Raw genomic sequence first — 20,010 nt, 5'->3', positions numbered from 1 at the left:
CAGAAGCAGCCTTTCTCCCCACGTGTACATATTCAATTTTGTTCCCTCCTGGGAATTTTTGACTTTTACAGTCTTAGACCACAGTTTCTTTCGTTCTTTTTTTTTTTAAATTTTACTTACTTTTGGCTGTGTTGGGTCTTCATTGCTGCATGCGGGCTTTCTCTAGTTGTGGCAAGTGGCTACTCTTCGTTGCGGTGTGCGAGCTTCTCACTGCGGTGGTTTCTCTTGTTGTGGAGCATGGGCCCCAGAGTGCACAGGCTTCAGTAGTTGCAGCACACAGGCTCAGTAGTTGTGGTGCATGGGTTTAGTTGCTCCACGGCATGCAGGATCTTCCCAGACCAGGGCTTGAACCCGTGTCCCCTGCATTGGCAGGCAGATTCTTAACCACTGTGCCACCAGGGAAGTCCCTGGCCCACAGATTCTGATTCAGTATTTTCATCTCCCCAAATTCTCTCCTGGAAGTCTCTCTGAAGGTTTTTGGAGCAGGGACTGCTTTTGTCTTTTTTTTCTCCCTCGTTGGGCTGTTCTGCTTTCAACGTGTGCTTGAATGTACGCAATTTCCCGGTAAAAGCAAGGCCAGAGATACAGATGACTTTTCCCATCTGGGGAAGCATGAAAAGGAGTTCTCAGCAGAGGAGCGGGGACTGATCGTTTTGGGCCTCTTTGTACTTTGTCAGCACACCTAATCCTTTTGGAAGCCAAGTTCAGAATCTACTGTGCTAATTATTGGGCAAAAGTAATTCCAGGAGGGAAAACCAGTACAGGATAATAGATAAGGTTTGGGTAAGCTATGTAGGAGCTGTTCAGTGAGTAATGAAAAAGTAGGGGGAATTCCCTGGCGGTCTAGTAGTTAGGATTCTGCACTTCCACTGCTGGGAGCACGGATTCAGTCTCAGGTCGGGGAACTAAGATCCTGCATGCCGCACGGTGCGGCCAAAAAAAAAAAAGAAAAAATAGACATTTCATTCTCATTATAAAAGTAATCCAGTCACTATAAGGAAAACATCAAGCGTTACAGAACAATAGAGAAGAAAATAAGAATAAGTGATAATTCCTCCATTAATATGTTGGTATAATTTCCTCCCAGTCTTCCGTGTATATATGCCCATTATGAAAAACAAAATTGGGATTATTATTTTATACATGCTACTTTGTAATATAGTAAAAGTTAATATGCTATGATTGTTTCCCAGTGTCATTAAATATTCTTCTAAACATGATTTCTAATGACTGCATAGTATTTCATCATTTGAATGGACATAATATGTATTTAAACCGTGCCCTGTTATTCGACATTTGGTTTGTTGGATAGATGTGATTTGTGGAATCTTGAGAGCAGTGGAAGTAGATGGCTTCAGGTTAAGTTCTGCTATTTCTTAAGCCTTCGGAGCAAGGCTTAAATCTTAGCATCTATTTCCTCATTTGTCAAAGAAGGCTATGAATAGTAACTACTTCTTTGGTGGTGACAATTAGATGAGAGATGATCCAAGTTAATCTCTTAGCATGAAACCTAACATAGACTCAGTAATCAATAGGTGTTAATAATATATAGAATTATCCTTGTCCTTAGGCTTCACCATCTGTGTACTAACCTAACTATTAGAATTAGGATCCCAGGGAAGGAAAATTGCTTTCATGCAGATAAGTAGAATTTCAGAATGAAAACTGCCTTCGGAGAAGTAACCCTTTTCATTAGTTGGGCACTTTCCAGATTGGGCCTTGGGCAAACTTCATGAAATTCACAGGAAGAAAGGTTTTGGAGCCCCTGCAGTTGTGTAGCCCCATTTGGTCCAGAACAAGGAAGTGGGAAACCACCAGTTGCAACCAGGAAGTTTATCTTCGTGTCCACAGGCAAAGCCAGCCAAGCCTTCCTGTTGTACTTGTTTGGTTTTCTTTACTTGTTTTTTTTATTTTCCAACTTTTATTCTGAAATTTTTCAAACCTTTGGAAAGGTGAACAGGGCGGTACACCAAGCACAGTTATGACCCCCACCTAGATTCAGCGGCTTTTGGCATGCTTTCTGATAAGTGAGTTCAAAGATGTAAGATCCTAACTGCATTCCCTGCTACATGACAGGCTTGTGCTGTGGGGCCTCACACAGCGGGCAAAGCGTATATACTCTGAGACCAAGGGCTTACGGAAACAGAAGTAGAGTGGAAGGACCCTAGGCTCTGGGATGATAGAAATATATCTATTGTTTTTATAATACAAATTACAGCAAGCAAATCTTAACGTAGTTCCTGGCTGAAGGGAAAAAAGTCGATCCAGACTTCAATCAACATGACAATGTATAAATAACTTCTAATATATTCATATAATTGAATAATATACAGCAGTGAAAAACAGACTAAGTGTGTTAACATGGACAGTTAGAAGAAGCCATGTTGAATGAAACGTAATTTGCAGAAGGGGATGGATATGCATGTACACACACACACACACACACACACACACACACAGAGTATATCATTTATCATTTATTTAATGGGATAGACATGAAACAACAATGTATATAGTTTGTGGATATATACAAATGTAATAATGTATAAAAACATAGGAAGGGGGTTCCCTGGTGGCACAGTGGTTGAGAGTCCGCCTGCCGATGCAGGGGACGCGGGTTCATGCCCCGGTCCGGGAAGATCCCACATGCCGCGGAGCGGCTAGGCCCATGAGCCATGGCCACTGAGCCTGTGCGACCAGAGCCTGTGCTCTGCAACGGGAGAGGCCACAACAGTGAGAGGCCCGTGTACCGCAAAGAAAAAAAAAAAAAACATAGGAAGGACTCCAACTCCTTCAGAATAAAGGCTCCATCTGGTTAGGGAGTCGAGGAGATGAATGGTATTCAGGAAGGTTACATGGAACTTCAACTAAATCAGTAATGTTCAAATTTATTAAAGTGGGATGCTGGACGCGGAGGTTCCTTTTATATTATTTTTATACTTTTCTGTATGTTGGAAAATTTTAGTGTTAAAACTAGAGGGAAAAAGCACTATTTAAAAGGCTTAGAATCTAGGATCACTTATTTTGTAGGTGTAAAAGCTGAGGCTGGGAGAGTTGAGTGTTTTGCTTCTCATATATTTTTGAATTTTATTTAATTATCATACAGTAGAGTTGACTTTTTGGCGTACAGTTCTATGAGATCTTTTTTTATTATGATAAAATACACAACATAAAATGTAACATCTTAACCATTTTTAAAGTGTACGGGGTCAGTGGCATTAAGTACATTTATGTTGCTGTGCAACCGTCACCACCATCCATCTCCAGAACTCTTTTCATTTTGCAAAAACAGAAACTCTGTATCCATTAAGCAATAAATCCCATTACCTCCTATCCCCAGTCCCTGGCAACCAGCATTTCTGTCTTTACGATTTTGACTACTCTAGATAGGTACCTCATACAAGTGGAATCATACAGTATTTGTTCTTTTGTGACTGGCTTATTTCACTTAGCAAAATGTCCTCAAGGTTCATCCATGTTGTAACATGTGTCACAGTGTCTAAGGCAGAGTGACATTTCATTGTATGTATATAGCATATTTTGTTTATCCATTCACCTGTTGATGGACACTTGGGTTGCTTCCATGTTTTAGCTATTGTAAATAATGCTGCTATGAACATCAGTGTACAAATATCCCATAGAACCCCTGCTTTCAATTCTTTTGGGTATATGCCCAGAATTGGAATTGCTGGATCATATAGTAATTCTATTTTTAATTTTTTGAAGAACTGCCATACTGTTTTACACAGCAGCTGTACCATTTTACATTCCCACCAACAGTGTATAAGAGTTCCAATTTGTCCATATCTTTGCCAACATTTGTTGTTTTCTGTTTTTGATAGTAGTCATTCTAATGGTGTGAGATAGTATCTTATTATGATTTTGATTTGCATTTTATTTTCTAGTCTCCCTTGTGATTTCTTCTTTGATCCATTGATTGTTTAAGAATGTATTTAATTTTCACAAATTTGTGAATTTCCCCATTTTTCAGTTGACCCTTGAACAGCATGGGTTTGTACTGCATGGGTCCACTTATACACAGATTTTTTTTCAATAAATACTACAGTACTGTACAATCTGTGGTTGGTTAAATCTGTGAACATGGAACTTTGGATATGGAGGGCCAACTATAGAGTTATATGCAGATTTCTGCTGCTTGGGGTATTGGTGCTCCTAAACCACCCCCTGCCCGTGTTGTTCAAGGGTCAACTGTACTTCTGTTAATGATTTCTAACTTCATCCTGTTATGGTTAGAGAAGACATTTTGTGTAATATCTATCTTTTAACATCTGTTGAAGCTTAGTTTGCCACCTAACATATGGTCTATCTGGGAAGTGTCCCAAATGCACTTGAGAGAATGTGAATTTTGTTGTTGTTGCGTAAAGTGTTCTTTATATGTTTGTTAGATCTAGTTGGTTTCTTGTGCTGTTCAAGTCCTCTAATTTCTTGCTTTTCTTCTGTCTGACTGTTCTATCTGTTACTGAGAGTAGAGTATTGAAGTCTCCAACAATTATTGTAGAACTGTCTATTTCTACCATCAACTTGGTCATTTTTCCTTCAGATATTTTGATGGTCTGTTATCAGGTACCAACATGTTTATAATTGTCATATCTTCTTGCTGTATTGAACCTTTTACTAGTAAATAATTTTCTTGTCTTATAAACTCTTTTTATTTGGGCAGACATTTATTTATTTATTTATAAATTTTTATTTATTTTTTGGCTGTGTTGGGTCTTCGTTGCAGTACGCAGGCTTTCTCTAGTTGTGGCAGGTGGGGGCAACTCTTTGTTGCGGTGCGCGGGCTTCTCATTGCGGTGGCTTCTCTTGTTGCAGAGCATGGGCTCTAGGTGCGTAGGCTTCAATAGTTGCAGCACGCAGGCTCAGTAGTTGTGGTGTGCGGGCCCTAGAGCATGCGGGCTTCAGTAGTTGTGGTGCGTGGGCTCTAGAGTGCAGGCTTAGTAGTTGTGGCGCACGGGCTTAGTTGCTCCGTGGCATGTGAGATCTTCCCAGACCAGAGATCAAACCTGTGTCCCTTGCACTGGCAGGTGGATTGTTAACCACTGCGCCACCAGGGAAGTCCTGTAAACTCTTTTGATTGATGGTTTATTTCGTCTGATATTAGTATAGCCACCTCTGCTCTCTTGGTTACCATTTGCATGGAATATCTTTTTCTATCCTTTCACTTTCAGCCTACTTCTGTCTTTGGATCTAAAGTGCGTCTCTTGTAGACAGCATACAGTTGGATCATATTTTCTTTTTAATCCTTTCTGCCAATCTCTGTCTTTTGATTGGAGAGTTTAATCCATTTACATTTAAAGTTAGTACTAATAAGCAGGGGCTTCTGTCATTTTGCTATTTGTTTTCTATATGCTTTATAACTTTCTGTCACTCATTCCCTGCATTACTGTCCTCTTTTGTGTTTAGCTGATTTTTTTTGGTAGTGTAACAATTTAATACTCTAATCATTTCTTTTCGCATATATTCTCCAACAATTTTCTTGGTGGTTATCATGGGGATTACATTTAGCATCCTAAAGTTATAACATTTTATATTGAATTTATTAGCTTAATTTCAATAATATACAAAAACTCTGCTCCTTTACGGTTTCATCCCTACCCCTTTCAGTTAGCGATGTCACAAAATTATATCTTTATACATGTATGCCTCCAAACTTAATCTATTTAAATGCATTAGTCTCTTAAATTATGTAGAAAACAAAATGTGGAATTACAAACCAAAGTTACAGTAACACTAACTTTTAGACTAATAATTGTTTTTAAAAATGTATTAATCTCTTAAATCATGTAGACAAAATTAGAGTTACAAACTGCTGTTACACTAGTACTAGCTTTTATAATTGCCCATGCCAAAGATTTACTGAGATCTTTATTTCTTCATGCAGCTTTGGGTTACTGTCTGGGGTTCTTTCATTTCAACCTGCAGGACTTCCTTTAGCATTTCTTGCAGGGCAGGTCAAGTCATAACAGTTTTTGCTTTTCTGGAAATGTCTTAATTTCTCTCTCAGTTTTGAAGGATAGCTTTGTTGGATATAGGATTCTTGGTTGACAGGCACCCCCCTCCAACACACACCTGTTTAGCACTTTGTTTGTTTGTTTGTTTTTTCAGTACGTGGGCCTCACTGTTGTGGCCTCTCCCGCTGCGGAGCACAGGCTCCAGACGCGCAGGCTCAGCGGCCATGGCTCTGCGGCATGTGGGATCTTCCCAGACCGGGGCACGAACCCGTGTCCCCTGCATCGGCAGGCGGACTCCCAACCACTGCGCCACCAGGGAAGCCCCTGTTTAGCACTTTGAATATATATCTGCCCGTTGCCCCACTGCCTTCTGGCCTCCAAATCTGATGAAAAATCAAATCAAATCAAAATCTATCAGTGTGGGTCTATTTCTGGGCTATTCTGCTTTGTCGTTTGATGTGTCTTTTCTTGGCCAGATTGCATTGTTTTGATTGCTATAATTTTATATAATAAGGCTTACAGTCAGGTAGTGTGATTCTTTCATCTACCTTCTACGTTTTCAAAATTATTTTAGCTATTCTTTCTTTGCCCTTTCATATACATTGTAGAGTCAGTTTGCCTGTATCTACAAAATATCCTGCTGAGATTTTGATCAGAATTGCACTGAATCTATAGATAATTTTGGCGAGAATTGACATCTTTCTTATGATGGGCCCTTTAATCCTTGAACATGGTATGTCTTTTTATTTGTTAGATCTCTGATTTCTTTAATCAGCCTTTTGCAGTTCTCAGTGTACAGATTCTGTACATATATTGTTAGATTTATACCTAAGTATTACAGTTTTGGGGAAAATAATGTAAATAGTATATATTTTAAAAAATTTGGTTTCCAGTTTTACACCACTGTTGTGTAGAAATGTTATTGATGTTTGTGTGTTGACCTTGCAATCCTGCAGCCTTGCTAAAATCATATATTAGTTTTAGGAACTTTCCTGTTGATTCCTTGGGATTTTCTACAAATATAATAATTCTTTGCAAACAGAGATAGTATTATTTCTTCCTTTCCAATCTCTATTATTTTTGTTACCTTATTTCACTGGCTAAGACTACTGGCATGGTGTTGAATTGGAGTGCTGAGGATCAGGATCTCATCTTGATCCTGATGTTAATGGGGAGAGCATTCGGTATCATTAAGTATGATTTTGGGCAAAGTAATTTTTAGATGTCCTTTATCAGGTTGAGGAAGTTCCCTCCTATTGCTAGTTTGTTGGTATTTTTGTTATCATAAATAGATGTTGAATTTTGACAAATGCCTTTTCTGTATCAGTTGATGTGATCATATACTTTTTTATTCTTTACACAGTTAATTTGGTAGAATTCATTAATTGAATTTCAGATACTGAGTCAACCTTTCGTTACCGGGACAAACCCCACTAATTTGCTAACATTATTGAGGGTCTGTGTTCATGAGGGATATTAGTTTAGTTTTAGTTTTCCACCTCCTCCTCTTCTTCCTCCTCCTCCCACCTCCCCTCCCCCTGCCCCCCAGGTTTTGTATCTGGGTAATAATAGCCTCATAAAATGAGTTGAGAAATGCTTGCTTCTGTTGTATTTTCTGGACCGGGTTGTATAAATACTTGGTAGAATTGATCACTGAAGCCATCTGAGTCTTATTCAGAAGATTTTTGACTACAGATTCTTTTTTCTTGAGATATACTTGACATATAACATTATATTACTTTCAGGTATATAACATAATGATTTGATATTTGTATATATTGTGAAATGATCACCACAATAAGTCTGGTTAATATCCATCACCACAGATAGTTGCATATTTTTTCCTTACGATGATAAATTTTAAGATATGCCCTCTTAGCAACTTTCAAATAATACAGTACAATACCTATCATCACCACGCTGTACATTACATCCCCATGACTTATTTCTTTTATAACTGGAAGTTTGTACCTTTTGACCACCTTCACCCATTTCACCCACCCCCAACCCCCTGCCCTCTGGCAACCACCAGTCTGTTCTTCGAATCTATGAGTTTGTTATTTTGTTTATTTGTTTGTTTTAGATTCTACATATAATTGAGATCATGCAGTAATTTGTCTTTCTCTTTCTGACTTACCTCACTCAGCATGATCCCCTCAAGGTCCATCCATGTTGTCACAAATGGCAAGGTTTGGACTGTGCAGGTTATCTATTTCATCTTTGGTGAGTTTTAGTGGTTTGCGGTTTTAGAGGAAATTCTCCATTTTGCTCTAAGTTCTTGAATTATGTGCATAGAAATATTCATAGTATATCCTTATTATCCTTTTAATTCCTGAGGGACTGTAGTGATATCCCTTCTTTCCTTCCTGATATTGATAACTTTTGCATTCTCTCTTTTTATCCATGTCATTCTGCCTAGTGGTTTCTCAATTATATTGCCTTTTTCAAAGGCAAGCTTTTGGTTTCATTGATTTTTCTCTATTGTTTTTGTTTTTACTTTCATTGATTTCTGCTCTTTATTATTTCATTCTTTCTGCTTGCTTTGGGTTTATTTTGCTCTTCTTGTTTTTGGATTCTTAAGGTGGAATCTTGGGTTACTGCTTTGAGGCCATACTTTTTTCCTAATATAAGAATTTCATGTTATAAGCATCTCACCCATTTGGGCATATCGTATTTTAATTTTTGTCCAGTTCAAAATATTTTATAATTTCCTTTGAGAATTTCGTTCTATGAATTTTCCTTTCCAGGCACTCAGAGAACTTTATCTGTTCCATGTCTTTTGATTCTTGGTTATAATCAAGTGCTAAATTCAAATATGTCATTTGATGAGGGTTTTTTAATAACTTCATTTATCATTGTGAATAATGTGATATTCATTTACCTTGCTTTATTAAGGATTATAATAGTGATCATGTATTGAGTGCTTACTATGTCCTAGGCACTATGTTGATCACTTTACATGGTCTTACCTCATTAAATTCTCTCAACAACTCTTTTAGTTGATACTGTTATTAGCCCCATTTTATTACTGAGGAGACAGAATCACATATTTTTTTCTTTATTTTTGAAAATTTTATTATTTATTTGGCCATGCCGTGGGGCATGCAGGATCTTAGTTCCCTGACCAGGGATCAAACCCATGCCCCCTGCAGTGGAAGCGCAGAGTCTTAACCACTGGACCACCAGGGAAGTTTCTGAATCACATATTTTAAGTCATTTGTCCAGAGTCAACTCAGCCAGTAAATGGTAGAGCTGGGATTTGAATGTAGGTTTGATTCCAAACCAAGTTCTTAACCATTATAATACATTTCCTCTAGTTATTTTATTTCTTGGCTTCTCAATACGATTGTCAGCTTCTTGAAGGCAACTACTAGGTCTTAATTATATTGATCTCCTTTTCTCTATAGCACCAGGAGCGATATTAGACACACACTAAGGGACTAATGTGTGTGGACTAAATTTAATGAAATTAACTGACCTGAAAGAGAATCAAACCCATAACACTTGCCATATTGCCCCAGGTTGTCACCAGCTAAGGTAACTTAGTACAGTATCCTACACAGAAACAAAAAAAGCTGACAGAACATCTGTGACAGTGGCAATGGCCAGGTGTTCTAGCCAGCAAGAAGAAGATTTATAAGTGTGACGAACTGACCTGGAGTCCATCTCCAAGCTCTACTCTTCGGTTCTGGCCTTCAGTCTGTCCTTTTGCTCTCTCTCGATCTCCTTCTCACACTTCGAATTTTTAAAACAGTTCGACTTTCCTCCATGGTTCATGATCCCTCTCGCCTTTTAATATGAGGCTTTTAGGTGAGCTCTTCACCATTTATTTAAGAAACATGTATCTGAGTCTTACTGTATGCCATGTACTTTTTTAAGCACTTTATACATATCAACTCCTTATAATAATTCTGTGAGTTGGTACTGCTATTCTTCCCATTGTACAGATGAAGGAACTCTCACTGGATTTTCTAGTGGTTCATTTTCTATTTCCAATACCCAATAGAAATCTGAGTGGCAGGCTGGAGGTGGTATAAAGCAAAAGCAAAAGCCTTTGCCTCTGATGTGGTCAGTCATTTACCTGTTGGGCCGTGCCCTGGGTCTGTAGAGGCCAGTGAAGCTGTGTAATTGGGGCAGTTTTGCAACAGAACACACTAGGGGTTCCGTCGCTCTTAGGCATGACCTTCCCTGTCCCATGGGCATCCCAGAACCTTTTTTCCTACCTGGTCTGTTGTCTGACACACACACACGCACGCACGCATGCACGCACGCAACACGTGTAATGTTCATATCATGGATTTGAAGTGCAGGGTACAGCAGCAAAAACACGGTCTTGAAACTTGGTGAGTGTGACTTCTCCCTCTGCCACTTATTTATTATCTGTTTGATCTTGGGCAAGTCACTTAATCACTTAGTGCTTTGGTTTTCTTAGCTGTGAAATTGAAAATGACGCTGATTATCATAAAAACTGTGGGGAATAAATGAGATGATGCATTCGAATACTTAATCCAGTGATTGGCACATGAAAGTGCTCAATATATGTTAGATATGTTTTATAATTAGTGATATGCAAGACCCTTTTATATATTAAGTATAATTCACCCTTTGGCCTGTATGTAGCTTGTGGAACTGAATTTTGAGGACCCAGAACAAGGCTTATCTTTATCTAGGAATTTATTGGTTATTTTGAATCTTGATGTTGGCTTTTATCTTCTTTATCTCTGGCCTTCCATGGGCCTTTGGGATCAGTTCCATTATCCTCAAGATTTAACTTTTGTTGCCCAGATATCTACTCGGCCTTGTGTAAATGCCAGCATTCTTTTAAGGTCAGTGGCAAAGCCTGGCACTAGAGTTCAGCTTTACCTCGACTATCAGTGAGATGTTTCCTCTCCCAGGGCGACTGTTTCTGCTGTGGCTGTCACTTAGGAGGGTCCAGGGGGCAGAGTTAGGCCAAATGTTACTTCACCCCAGCCCTGGAACGGCTGTTAATGAGCCCTGCTCCAGGCATTGAGGCTCGAGCCAGAGTTTTTAACAGTCAGTTTCTGAGAGCATGGGGTGCTCCCTAGAAGGATGCTGTTGTAAAAGCATGGTAGTCTGGCCAACCCAGGGAGGGACATTGCATTGGTGTGCCTCCAAGGAGGTGGTAAGAGAGACCCCTGTAACCAAAAGGAAAGAAAATGGAGCATCTGTGACTCTCTACCTGAGGTCATATTTGCAATGGAGGAAGGGAGCCAGGCTCTGATACAAGACAGTGAGAGGGGTCTGGAGTCAGATAAACCTGGGTTTGCATTGTGGCTCTACTGTCCTCTGTGTGACACTGACAAAGTCACTTCACTTTTCTGAGCCTGGTTTCCTCTTCCACAAAATGCAAACACTAATTGTACCCATCTCGTTAGATTGCTGTAAAAATTCGGCGAGAGGATTTACTTAAAGCAGTTAATTTGATACTTGCCTGGAATATGTTAAGTGCACGTCATCACCATCATCGCAGCATTGGTAACAACAAGCAGCAGAAAGAAACAAACAGCAGCCTTGGGGCTTGTGTGCTGTTCCCTTGGGGCTCCTTATAACATTTCTGTTAGTCTTAGGCACACGTCTGTGAGCGCCAAGAGAAGAGCTTAAGTTCTTCTAGGTCCCAGTCAGGGCATAACAGAGATCCTGGTATCACGAGGCTGCTGTGAGTGTGGGTGTGAGAGAGCGCGAGAGTGAGCTTGAGGTCCAGAAGCCACGTTGACTCAGCGATGGTTGTACGTGACCCGTCAAATTAGCTTTTCTCCAGGAGGAACAGACTGTCATTCTTTGCTTCTCCCTCAGTAGTAAAGGACCACTTGCCTGGATGAAGGAAGCTGCTTAAATCCATCCCCACAGCTCACACAAGCAGAATTTGTTCCTGACTTGCTTGTTCTTGAGCCAATCAGGAACCCCCTTACAAAGGGTTCCTAGTGTGGGTTTTAACAAGTCTGGACTTGGGAAACGGTATCCCTACCCGATGCTGGAGACCCGTGGTTTTCTTGTCTCTGTCTCTTTTTTCTTTTGTGTTTTGCTTTTAAATCACAGAACCCAGTATGTAAAATAGATGAAGGAAAGTTTGGAAGGCTGCCACTTCTGCCCTCCCCACCTCCCGCAGCAGCCCCTGAAGGTGTTTCTAAGAAGGTGGGAGAGCGCATTTGCAAACGCTGCAGTTGGCTCCCTGGGTTGTATTAGCTAGCCTTTTTATGCCCAGGTCTCTGTCTGGGGAGAAGCCTTGGGCATGGCTGTGGAAATAAGCAGCCTTGCTCTAAGAAACAGGTCTCTACTGTAGTAACACACTAGTGTAATAACACCTGGCTCCCGCAGTTCCCCTTTGTAATGCTGCCTGAGCCGCAGCAGCTGGAGCTGAGATTGGGACTGACCGCATGTTTAGGGAGCCCAGAGCTCATTATGCAATGAAGTGTTGTAACCAAAGCGTGTTCACAAAGTGGTTGGGGGATTTTGAGGTGGCGGTGGTGCTCTTCAGAATATTTCAGTCAATGCAAAATATGCTGCTTTTCATTTATTTATGCGTGTGTGCCAACTCCAGTGCCATTTTACACAGAGAGCCACTTGTTTACACGCTCTCCCATCTGCCATGGCATAACCTGACACAGTTTTGTCTGCCTCTGCATCAGAGTCAGCGTGTGACCTGCACTTTATCTCTTTTCCTCTCCAGGCTACAGATGCACATGTTGAATGGAGCTCTTCTTGCCCTGCTCTTTCCTGTGGTAAATACGCGGCTGGTAAGTAACCTCTTCTAGGAACATACCAGCAACATACAAAACGGTATTTGCTTGCTCGTCCTTAGCTCATGTGCCCGTGTGAGTTTTCATTTTTTAAATTATTTTTTATTAAAGCATAGTTGGGATTTACGATATTATATCAGTTTCAGGTGTACAACATAGTGATTCAATATTCTTATAGATTAATCTCCATTTAAGGTTATTATGAAATATTGGCTATATTCTCTGTGCTGTGCAGTGTATCCTTATAGCTTATTTATTTTACACATAGTAGTTTCTACCCCTTACCCCTCCATGTAAGTTTTTAAATATCTACACATTCAATGTTGAGGTTTGATGCAGCCCTGTTTGGATACAGTGGAGCTTGATGGGGCCGAGAGTATTGTGTGGAACTCTAGGGCTTTAATAAGGGTTTAGGCCAGAACCAAAACGGACCAAAAAAGCCTACAGAGGCTCTTGGAAGGGTTTGGTGAAGAGAAAGGGGGCCTCACCCATTCGACAGAGGCTTCTAGGTGTTCTAAGGGCCTCTAGTGTGGACTCAGCCACATTGGTCCAGAATAATCTGCTGGGGAGCCTCAAAGCCAGTCTGCTTTGCCAAAGGCCCCTTTGGGCAAGAACTGGATTTCTTCCCTGTTCCTCCAAACCCACAGGGCAGTCTGGCCCACACGTTCCCCCAGTGGCTAGCAGGTAGAACCCCCTGTGGCAGGTGGCTGGGTGATGAACCAGTGCAGAGGGAAGCAGAAGCTACAGGAGTGGCTGGGCCCTGTCCTCAGACTCCCATATGTGGGACTGCAGAGGGGTTAGCAGGCTGGGTTAGAAAGCTCAGGGAAAGAAATCACCTGTGAAATCCTTCCTACTGCTTTCTGTTTTCATGACTTAAATTTGCCTCATGCATTAAGATCATAGTTTAAATCTCATAATGATAACCCTTCCTCTTTGGGTAGCATTTCATAGTTTACAAGGTCTTTTCCAATAACAATTGTGTAACGTAGATATTAAGCTGGGTGAGGGCAAGTATTATGGCCTCTTGTTATAGAAGAAACTGACATTCAGGGAGACACACAGATTCTAAGTGGCAGAGTTGGGAGTGGAGACTAAGCCTCAGATCCTACAACCACAGCTACACTTCACTCTCTCTGAGGATTTAGTCACTCCCTCTCCACAAATACTCATGTATACCCTTATGATGGTTATACTTTTCTAGGTGCCTATTATATATACATCAGTAGAAATTCCTCCCTCCCTTCCTCCCTCCCTCCCTCCCTCCCTCTCTCTCTCCCTCTCTCCCTCCCTCTCTCCCTCCCTCCCTCCCTTCCTTCCTTCCTTCCTTCCCTCCCTCCCTCCCTTTCCCTCTCTGCCCTTCTTCCCCTCTCTAATGGCAGATTTTCTATTATATTTGTTATGACACCTAATACTTTCCAAATAAATGTCAAGCTATAGCCAGCCAGCTTATCAAGAATGTCCAAGTAACTTTCCTTAACATTGAAATTTCTTTGATGAGCTCTCTCTTAACTAGCGATTCCAATCACTCTGGTAAATAATCTTGGTCCTCTTTTTCTAAAATGAAGCCGATAAAAGCTCACAATGGTGGCTCCATTTGCATATGTCTTGACAACTGGCTTTGGTCTTGGTCTGGTTATTTTAAGTGGGTGGGACCACTCCTGGGTTACCCTGGCTTTCCAGACTTTTTGCTTTGCAACCCCTTATTTGAGCTCAGACCTCTTATTTGACTTAAAATAAGACACAGGAAGGTAGGCAACTCTTTAAGCCTGATGATCCAGTTAGGCAGGAAGTCAGCTTTTGACTTCTCTTTTGCCCTTCCTTCCTTCTTGGCCCTTGATCTTTTTAATCCTTTTTTTCCTAATTAGCTATAATGAGGAAACAAGGAAAGTAGAATGAACTAATTGGTGTGTATTCCAGTAACACAGACATACATACACTCACATATATAAAGACAGCGAGTGAGGGAGTTGGAGGAAGTTGCCACAGTCAGCTAAAGGATTTGGGTCATCAGTGAATTTCCATGTGCTGTAGTACTCTGTCCTATGCCTCATTGGCACTGGGGTTTGCAGACCAGCTAGAGAATACCCAGATCCAACTTCCTCCTGGTTCTTCATCTTAGAAGCTGACACCTTAGAAGAAGGAACGTGTATTCCAATGGCCCATATTACAAGTAAGTGCTCTTTGCCTCCAGGATTTCAGAGTAGGTCTCTTTCTGGCTTCAGATGAAGTGTCTCAAGGGTGATTTCCCTTTTGCTTCTTGGAGGGAAGGAGGGGAAATGCATCATGGAACTATTGTTAGATCAGCAGAGAGCTGAAAGCTTGTCTGGTCTAATCTTCTAGAGGGGGAACTCAGATGGTTAAATGACTTGCCTAAAAAGCCAAGGTGGGTGCGCCTCGAACCCAGGTCTCCTGACTCAGACTTCAGAGCCCTTTTCCTGTTGTCTGATTGAAATTCAGTGTGAGTTTGAATACTAGTGAGTCAAGATGCTGGAGATGCTGCTTAGCTTCTCTCCATCTAAAAGCGTTGGGTCATAGGCTTCTTTGATAAGTTGATGAGGACCATAGAGCCTCTTCCCAGATGCGCAGAGACAGGTTTGCATACAATTTCAGGGGGGACACAGACTGCCACCTCCTGCCCCTTTTGCCCATAAGCCCATCCATGGATCCCATGTTAAGATCCCCCCAGCCCAAGCTGTCAGTAGTCCATGGCTTGGAGAATAGACGAGCTGCCTATTTTGTGAGCTCCTTGTTATAGCCAGTGGCTTTTTGGTCTGATGGTGATGGGGTTCCTTATCTATGCCTGGGACTTTGCAAAGAATGTCATCCATGCCAGGCTAAACCACCTTCTGGAAAGTGCAAGCCAAGAGGCTGGGGTGGGGGGTTAAGTAGGGTGCCTATGGAACTTGGCTGCATATTAGCTTTTCAGTTATAGCTCTTACCTTGCAAAGCTGGTGGTCTGGTCCTCAGAATGAGGCACTGGGCCCAAGCTGCATCCCCAGACCTGTGCCTTTTGCCCTGAAACGCCCATGACAGTTTCTTATAAATGCGATGTGTTCTGAGCAAGGGAGATTGGAAACAGAAAAGAAACTTAAGACACTGTATCAGCCCCCTTCTCAGACCAGAGACTCTGGCCTGGCCAGTATTTATGTTTGCAGCCATCTGTCTTCTACTAGAATAATAAGGAGAAGAAGAATAATGATTCTTTTCATCGAGCTCCTTTCTTCTTCAAGGCTCAAATCCTCAAGTATATTATTATTTCATTATCAAAATTGCCCATTATTGTGTATCCATGTTGATCTGTTACATTAGTTCCTTTTTTCCTCCTTTACCACCCCTCCCCTTTTACCCAGTTCTTTTGCTCTGTTAGATGGTTCTCCTGAATGTTCCTAACTGTCAGACTGAGTGGAAGAGGTTAGTAATGATTTTTTCATCACTGGGGTGACTGCTCCCCATCCACAATCATTATTTCAATGTTCTTGGGATGTAACTGCCGCCGGCACACCTTGTACCCATGTGGGCTTCTGGGAAAACTTTGCTGTCACCAATGCAGATCGGCTCTCACTCTGCTGATTGGCATATTGAAACATGCTAATTGACCTAGAAAAGTTATTTCTGTGAGTGGGAAATTGAGCTATTTTAAAAAGTTATAGTTTGGGGTTTTGGACCTGAACTACGGACAGAACGTCCCTTTGCTTTTTTTTTTTTTTTTTTTTTTTTTGCATTTTTGAAACAGAAAAATTGTACATTACAAATACAAGACATTTTAGGATAATTTTGAGGTGTTTTTTTTAAGTAATGTGACCGATAAGTTAATGTAATTTTTAGCTATCTGATTTCTTTTTCTTATTTAAGCTCAAAGAAGTAAAACTATAATTCCCTTTGCTTTCTTAATAGTACTTAAAATAGAAAAAGCTTGTTTTCAGAAGAGGCCTTAGCTTTCTGAAGAATTGATTTGGGCAAAGTTGCGCCTCAACCTTCTACAAACACCAGCGTGTTTCTGATCAGATGAATGCCAAGTGTGCAGGGATGTGGAAGGTGGTGAGAAGGCCTGGGCTTCCACCAAATTCTAGGGCCTGCCCTAGAATATGTCTAATTGCTGCCTGTACTTCAAGATTAACCTCTGAGGGTCTTACATCCTCCATGAATACAGCCCAGCCATACCAGTCAGTCCAGATTTTTATTGAGCGCTTTTCTGTGTTAAGTACTGTGCCGTATGCTGCAGGAGATGCAAAAGCAACCAGAATACATTCCTGGCCTTCAAGGAACTTGCAGTTTAGTTAGAAAGATGAGGCATAAGTGCCTGAGAGGTGATGGCAATGTTAGAGTCAAAATGGTGAAAAAGGAAAATTGCAAGGCAATTCAGGCTCAATCGCTAAATTGCAGTTGTTCTGACCTCTAAGAAAATGGGAAAAGGATTAATATTAGCAGCATTTTTTGAGCACCTACCATGTGCCAGGCGATTTATGGATGTTCTTATTTAATTCTCACAAGAACCCGATTTTACCTATGAGGAAACTGAAGTTCAAAGAAGCTAAATGACTTGCTCAGGGTTACATGGTTTGTAGGTACTAAAGCTAAACCCGAGGACTTTGCACTCTAATGCATTGTCTCCTGGAGAGGTCGTTGGATGCAGTGGTCCAGAAAGGCTTCATGGAGAAGTAAAGCCTGAACCAAACCTTGAAGCGCTATTAGAATGTGCATGCAAATTGCAGAGGAAGGAGGTAGTTCAACCAAAGGAGTGCCGGGGCCAGTGGCATGGAGGTAGGAACCAGTAAACTCCTCATTGAGCGTCTGAAGAGCAGGATGGAGAGTCATGAACTCCAGTTCGTATATATAGACTTTGCCCCTTATTTGCCAATCACCAGAAGACATCCTGTGACACCGCTTCTGTCACATCTTCTAGCCCTTGTAGTGTTTAGATTTTATGTGTATTTCTTATCTTTTCCACCGCTACTAAGAATTCCTTGCAAGTAGATGGGACTTTGCAACCACAAAAGCTTTCACAAATGCAAATATGTCACCCTAGTGTAGTTGTTAAGAGTATGGACTCAGGGATCAGATTCTGTAGGTTCATACCCTGGCTGTGCTACTCATATGTGTGTGTGTGCGCCTGTGTGTGTGTGTGTGTGTGTGTGTGTGTAAGAGAGAGGGAGGGAGGAAGGGAACTTGGCCAAGTTACTTAACTTGAATGGGCTTCCGTGCTCTCATCTATGATATGGGGGTGCCTCCCCCATATAGTGCCTCCCTCCTAAAGCTGTTCCGAGGATTAAATCAGTTAATATGTGTAAAGCATGTAGCAGAGCACCTGGCGGATAGGAAGCCCTCAAGCAGCATTAGTTGTTAATTATTAGTCTTTGATCTTCACAGAAACCCTACGAGGTGGGTATTAGTGTTACTGAGCCAGGTTCATTTGCCTGACGCGCAGCAAGCCAAATGCTGAGATGCTGAGGTTTGCCACAGAGAAAAATGTATTCACAAGGCAGCCAAGCAAGGAGAGCAAATCTCAAATCCACCTCCCGCAAGGCGAGGGGCTCGGGATATTTATGGGACAAGGAAGGAGGGTGGTCTGAGGCCTGGGGTAAAATGATTGGTGGCAAGAAGGTGAAGTAATCTGTGTTCTGTGCAAGTGTATCTGAGTTACATGCTTCTTCATGGACTGCATGTTCAGAAAAACGGTGACCTTAGCATGATCTGAGGGTGGAGTTTTTGGCCCTCTGATATCAAAAGGTTATACATCAGGCACTCTCAGGCCCAGTTGAATGGTTGGCGGTCTCGACCAGTTTCAACTGGGCAAGACTAGTTCCACGTTCCTGAAAAACAACTTAACACCTCTGTAGGGGGTGGTTAAAGGAGTCTTGTGATATAATCTTTAAGCAGCTTGGAGGGTATACAGTTTGTAAGAATAGTTAAGGCGAGCTTGGTCGGTGAAGGCAGGTTACAGAATATTATTTATTAAGCAAGTTATGGTTTAAGGAATCTAGCTGATGACTGCGCTTGGTTTCATTAGTGTCTCCATTTTACAGATAAGCCTTAGAAAGTTTAACTAACTTGCCCAGGGACACACAGGAATTGACAGAGCTGGCCTGAGAACTTCTGTCTTTCTGATACCAAACCTCATGGGCTTCCTTCCTCCTCTTTCCTAATTGATAAGATTGATTTTCAAGTATTAAGCCAAGTCAAGTCTTTGCAGAAATTTTATACAATATCCATTAGAGATTTGGAGGATTGATTATACTTTCAAGAATTTTTTTTTTGCAAAAATAATATGCGCTCCTTGAAAAACCATTTAAACAGATGAGTATAAAGAGAAAGCCAGTCTTTTAACCCCATCAACTTTCAGTCCTGTCCCCCCATGGGTAAGTTGTATTAAGGGTTTGTATATGTTGCCACATTTTTCTTTTGCTCGTAAATGCAGATAAAGATGTTCACGTTTCTAGGGTTGTTGGTTTGTTTGGGTCTAGGTTTCTTGCGCTACTGGCATTGCACTATAAACATCCCTCCAGAGTATTTTCCTTTAACCTAACAGTAGAACCCGCAATCTCTTCAGGTATGGATGTAGCTCATTCTTTTCCAATAGCTGCTTAGCATTCCATAGTTTGGTTGGACTGTATATTCAGCCTGTTGCCAGGCTCTCAGCACTGCATCATAACTAGTGTCTTCGGGCAAGGATGGGGTCTTTTGTGGTATCTGTCCCCTGCAGGGCACCCAGCACATGGTAGGTATCCACAGAGAGTGTAAGTGAATTAGTCAGTCAACTCGAACCTCTGTCTTGCTCAGAGAAATTCCAGGGATCTTTCATACACACGTCCAGGATAAAATCTTAGGTATGAAGACACAGGGACGATAGATGATATTTTTTCCCAGGTGAATTATTTCTTAAACCACTTAAAATAATGATATTTAAAAAAAATTAATAAAATAATGACGTTTTCCTGATTACAGCTGAAGACATATTTACTGAAGAAAATTTGTGAAATACAGAAAAGTAGAAATAGAAAAATAATCACTACCAATGCAAAAGTGGTTGTTTTTCAACGTTTTAACAAGAAAAAAAAAACACTACAAAGCATGAGGCTTTTGTGCCTCTGCCGTTACAATTGTATAAATGTTTTCTTTACAGAAGTAATATATTCATAATGGAAAAAAAAGAAAATACAGGAAAACACCAAAATAGAACAGAAAACATTGAGCAGTAACAACTGTTCACATGGTTTGCAGCGTATTCTCAAGGTCTTCTCGTCTCTGCCTGGTTGTTAAGAGTTAGCATAATGTAGTGGTCA

The 20,010-nt window shown here is 41.0% G+C and overlaps 1 protein-coding gene across 13 annotated transcripts in view; it reads left to right on the top strand.

Moving 5' to 3' along the window:
* The window catches only part of TMEM164 (transmembrane protein 164), a 192,378-nt gene that overhangs the window by 83,636 nt on the left and 88,732 nt on the right, over nt 1–20,010 (top strand). For 12 of the 13 annotated variants that reach the window (XR_016391292.1, XR_016391293.1, XR_016391291.1 and 9 more), the window contains one exon: nt 12,661–12,727. Coding sequence is in view for 10 of the 13 variants with exons in the window: in XM_089904182.1 (XP_089760308.1) it covers nt 12,661–12,727 (67 nt within the window). In the remaining 3 variants the exon portion in view is untranslated. Of the gene's footprint in view, nt 1–12,660; nt 12,728–15,340; nt 15,425–20,010 lie in introns of all 13 variants that reach the window. The other variant, XM_089904186.1, reaches the window with a different exon arrangement.

The sequence above is a fragment of the Delphinapterus leucas genome, chromosome X, assembly GCF_059928025.1.
Source record: "Delphinapterus leucas isolate spDelLeu-1000000601 "Yukka" chromosome X, BTC_Dleu_Yukka2, whole genome shotgun sequence".
Lineage (NCBI taxonomy): Eukaryota > Metazoa > Chordata > Mammalia > Artiodactyla > Monodontidae > Delphinapterus > Delphinapterus leucas.
The sequence above is the reverse complement of the archived record's forward strand: the minus strand, read 5'-3'. Positions and strand labels throughout refer to the sequence as shown.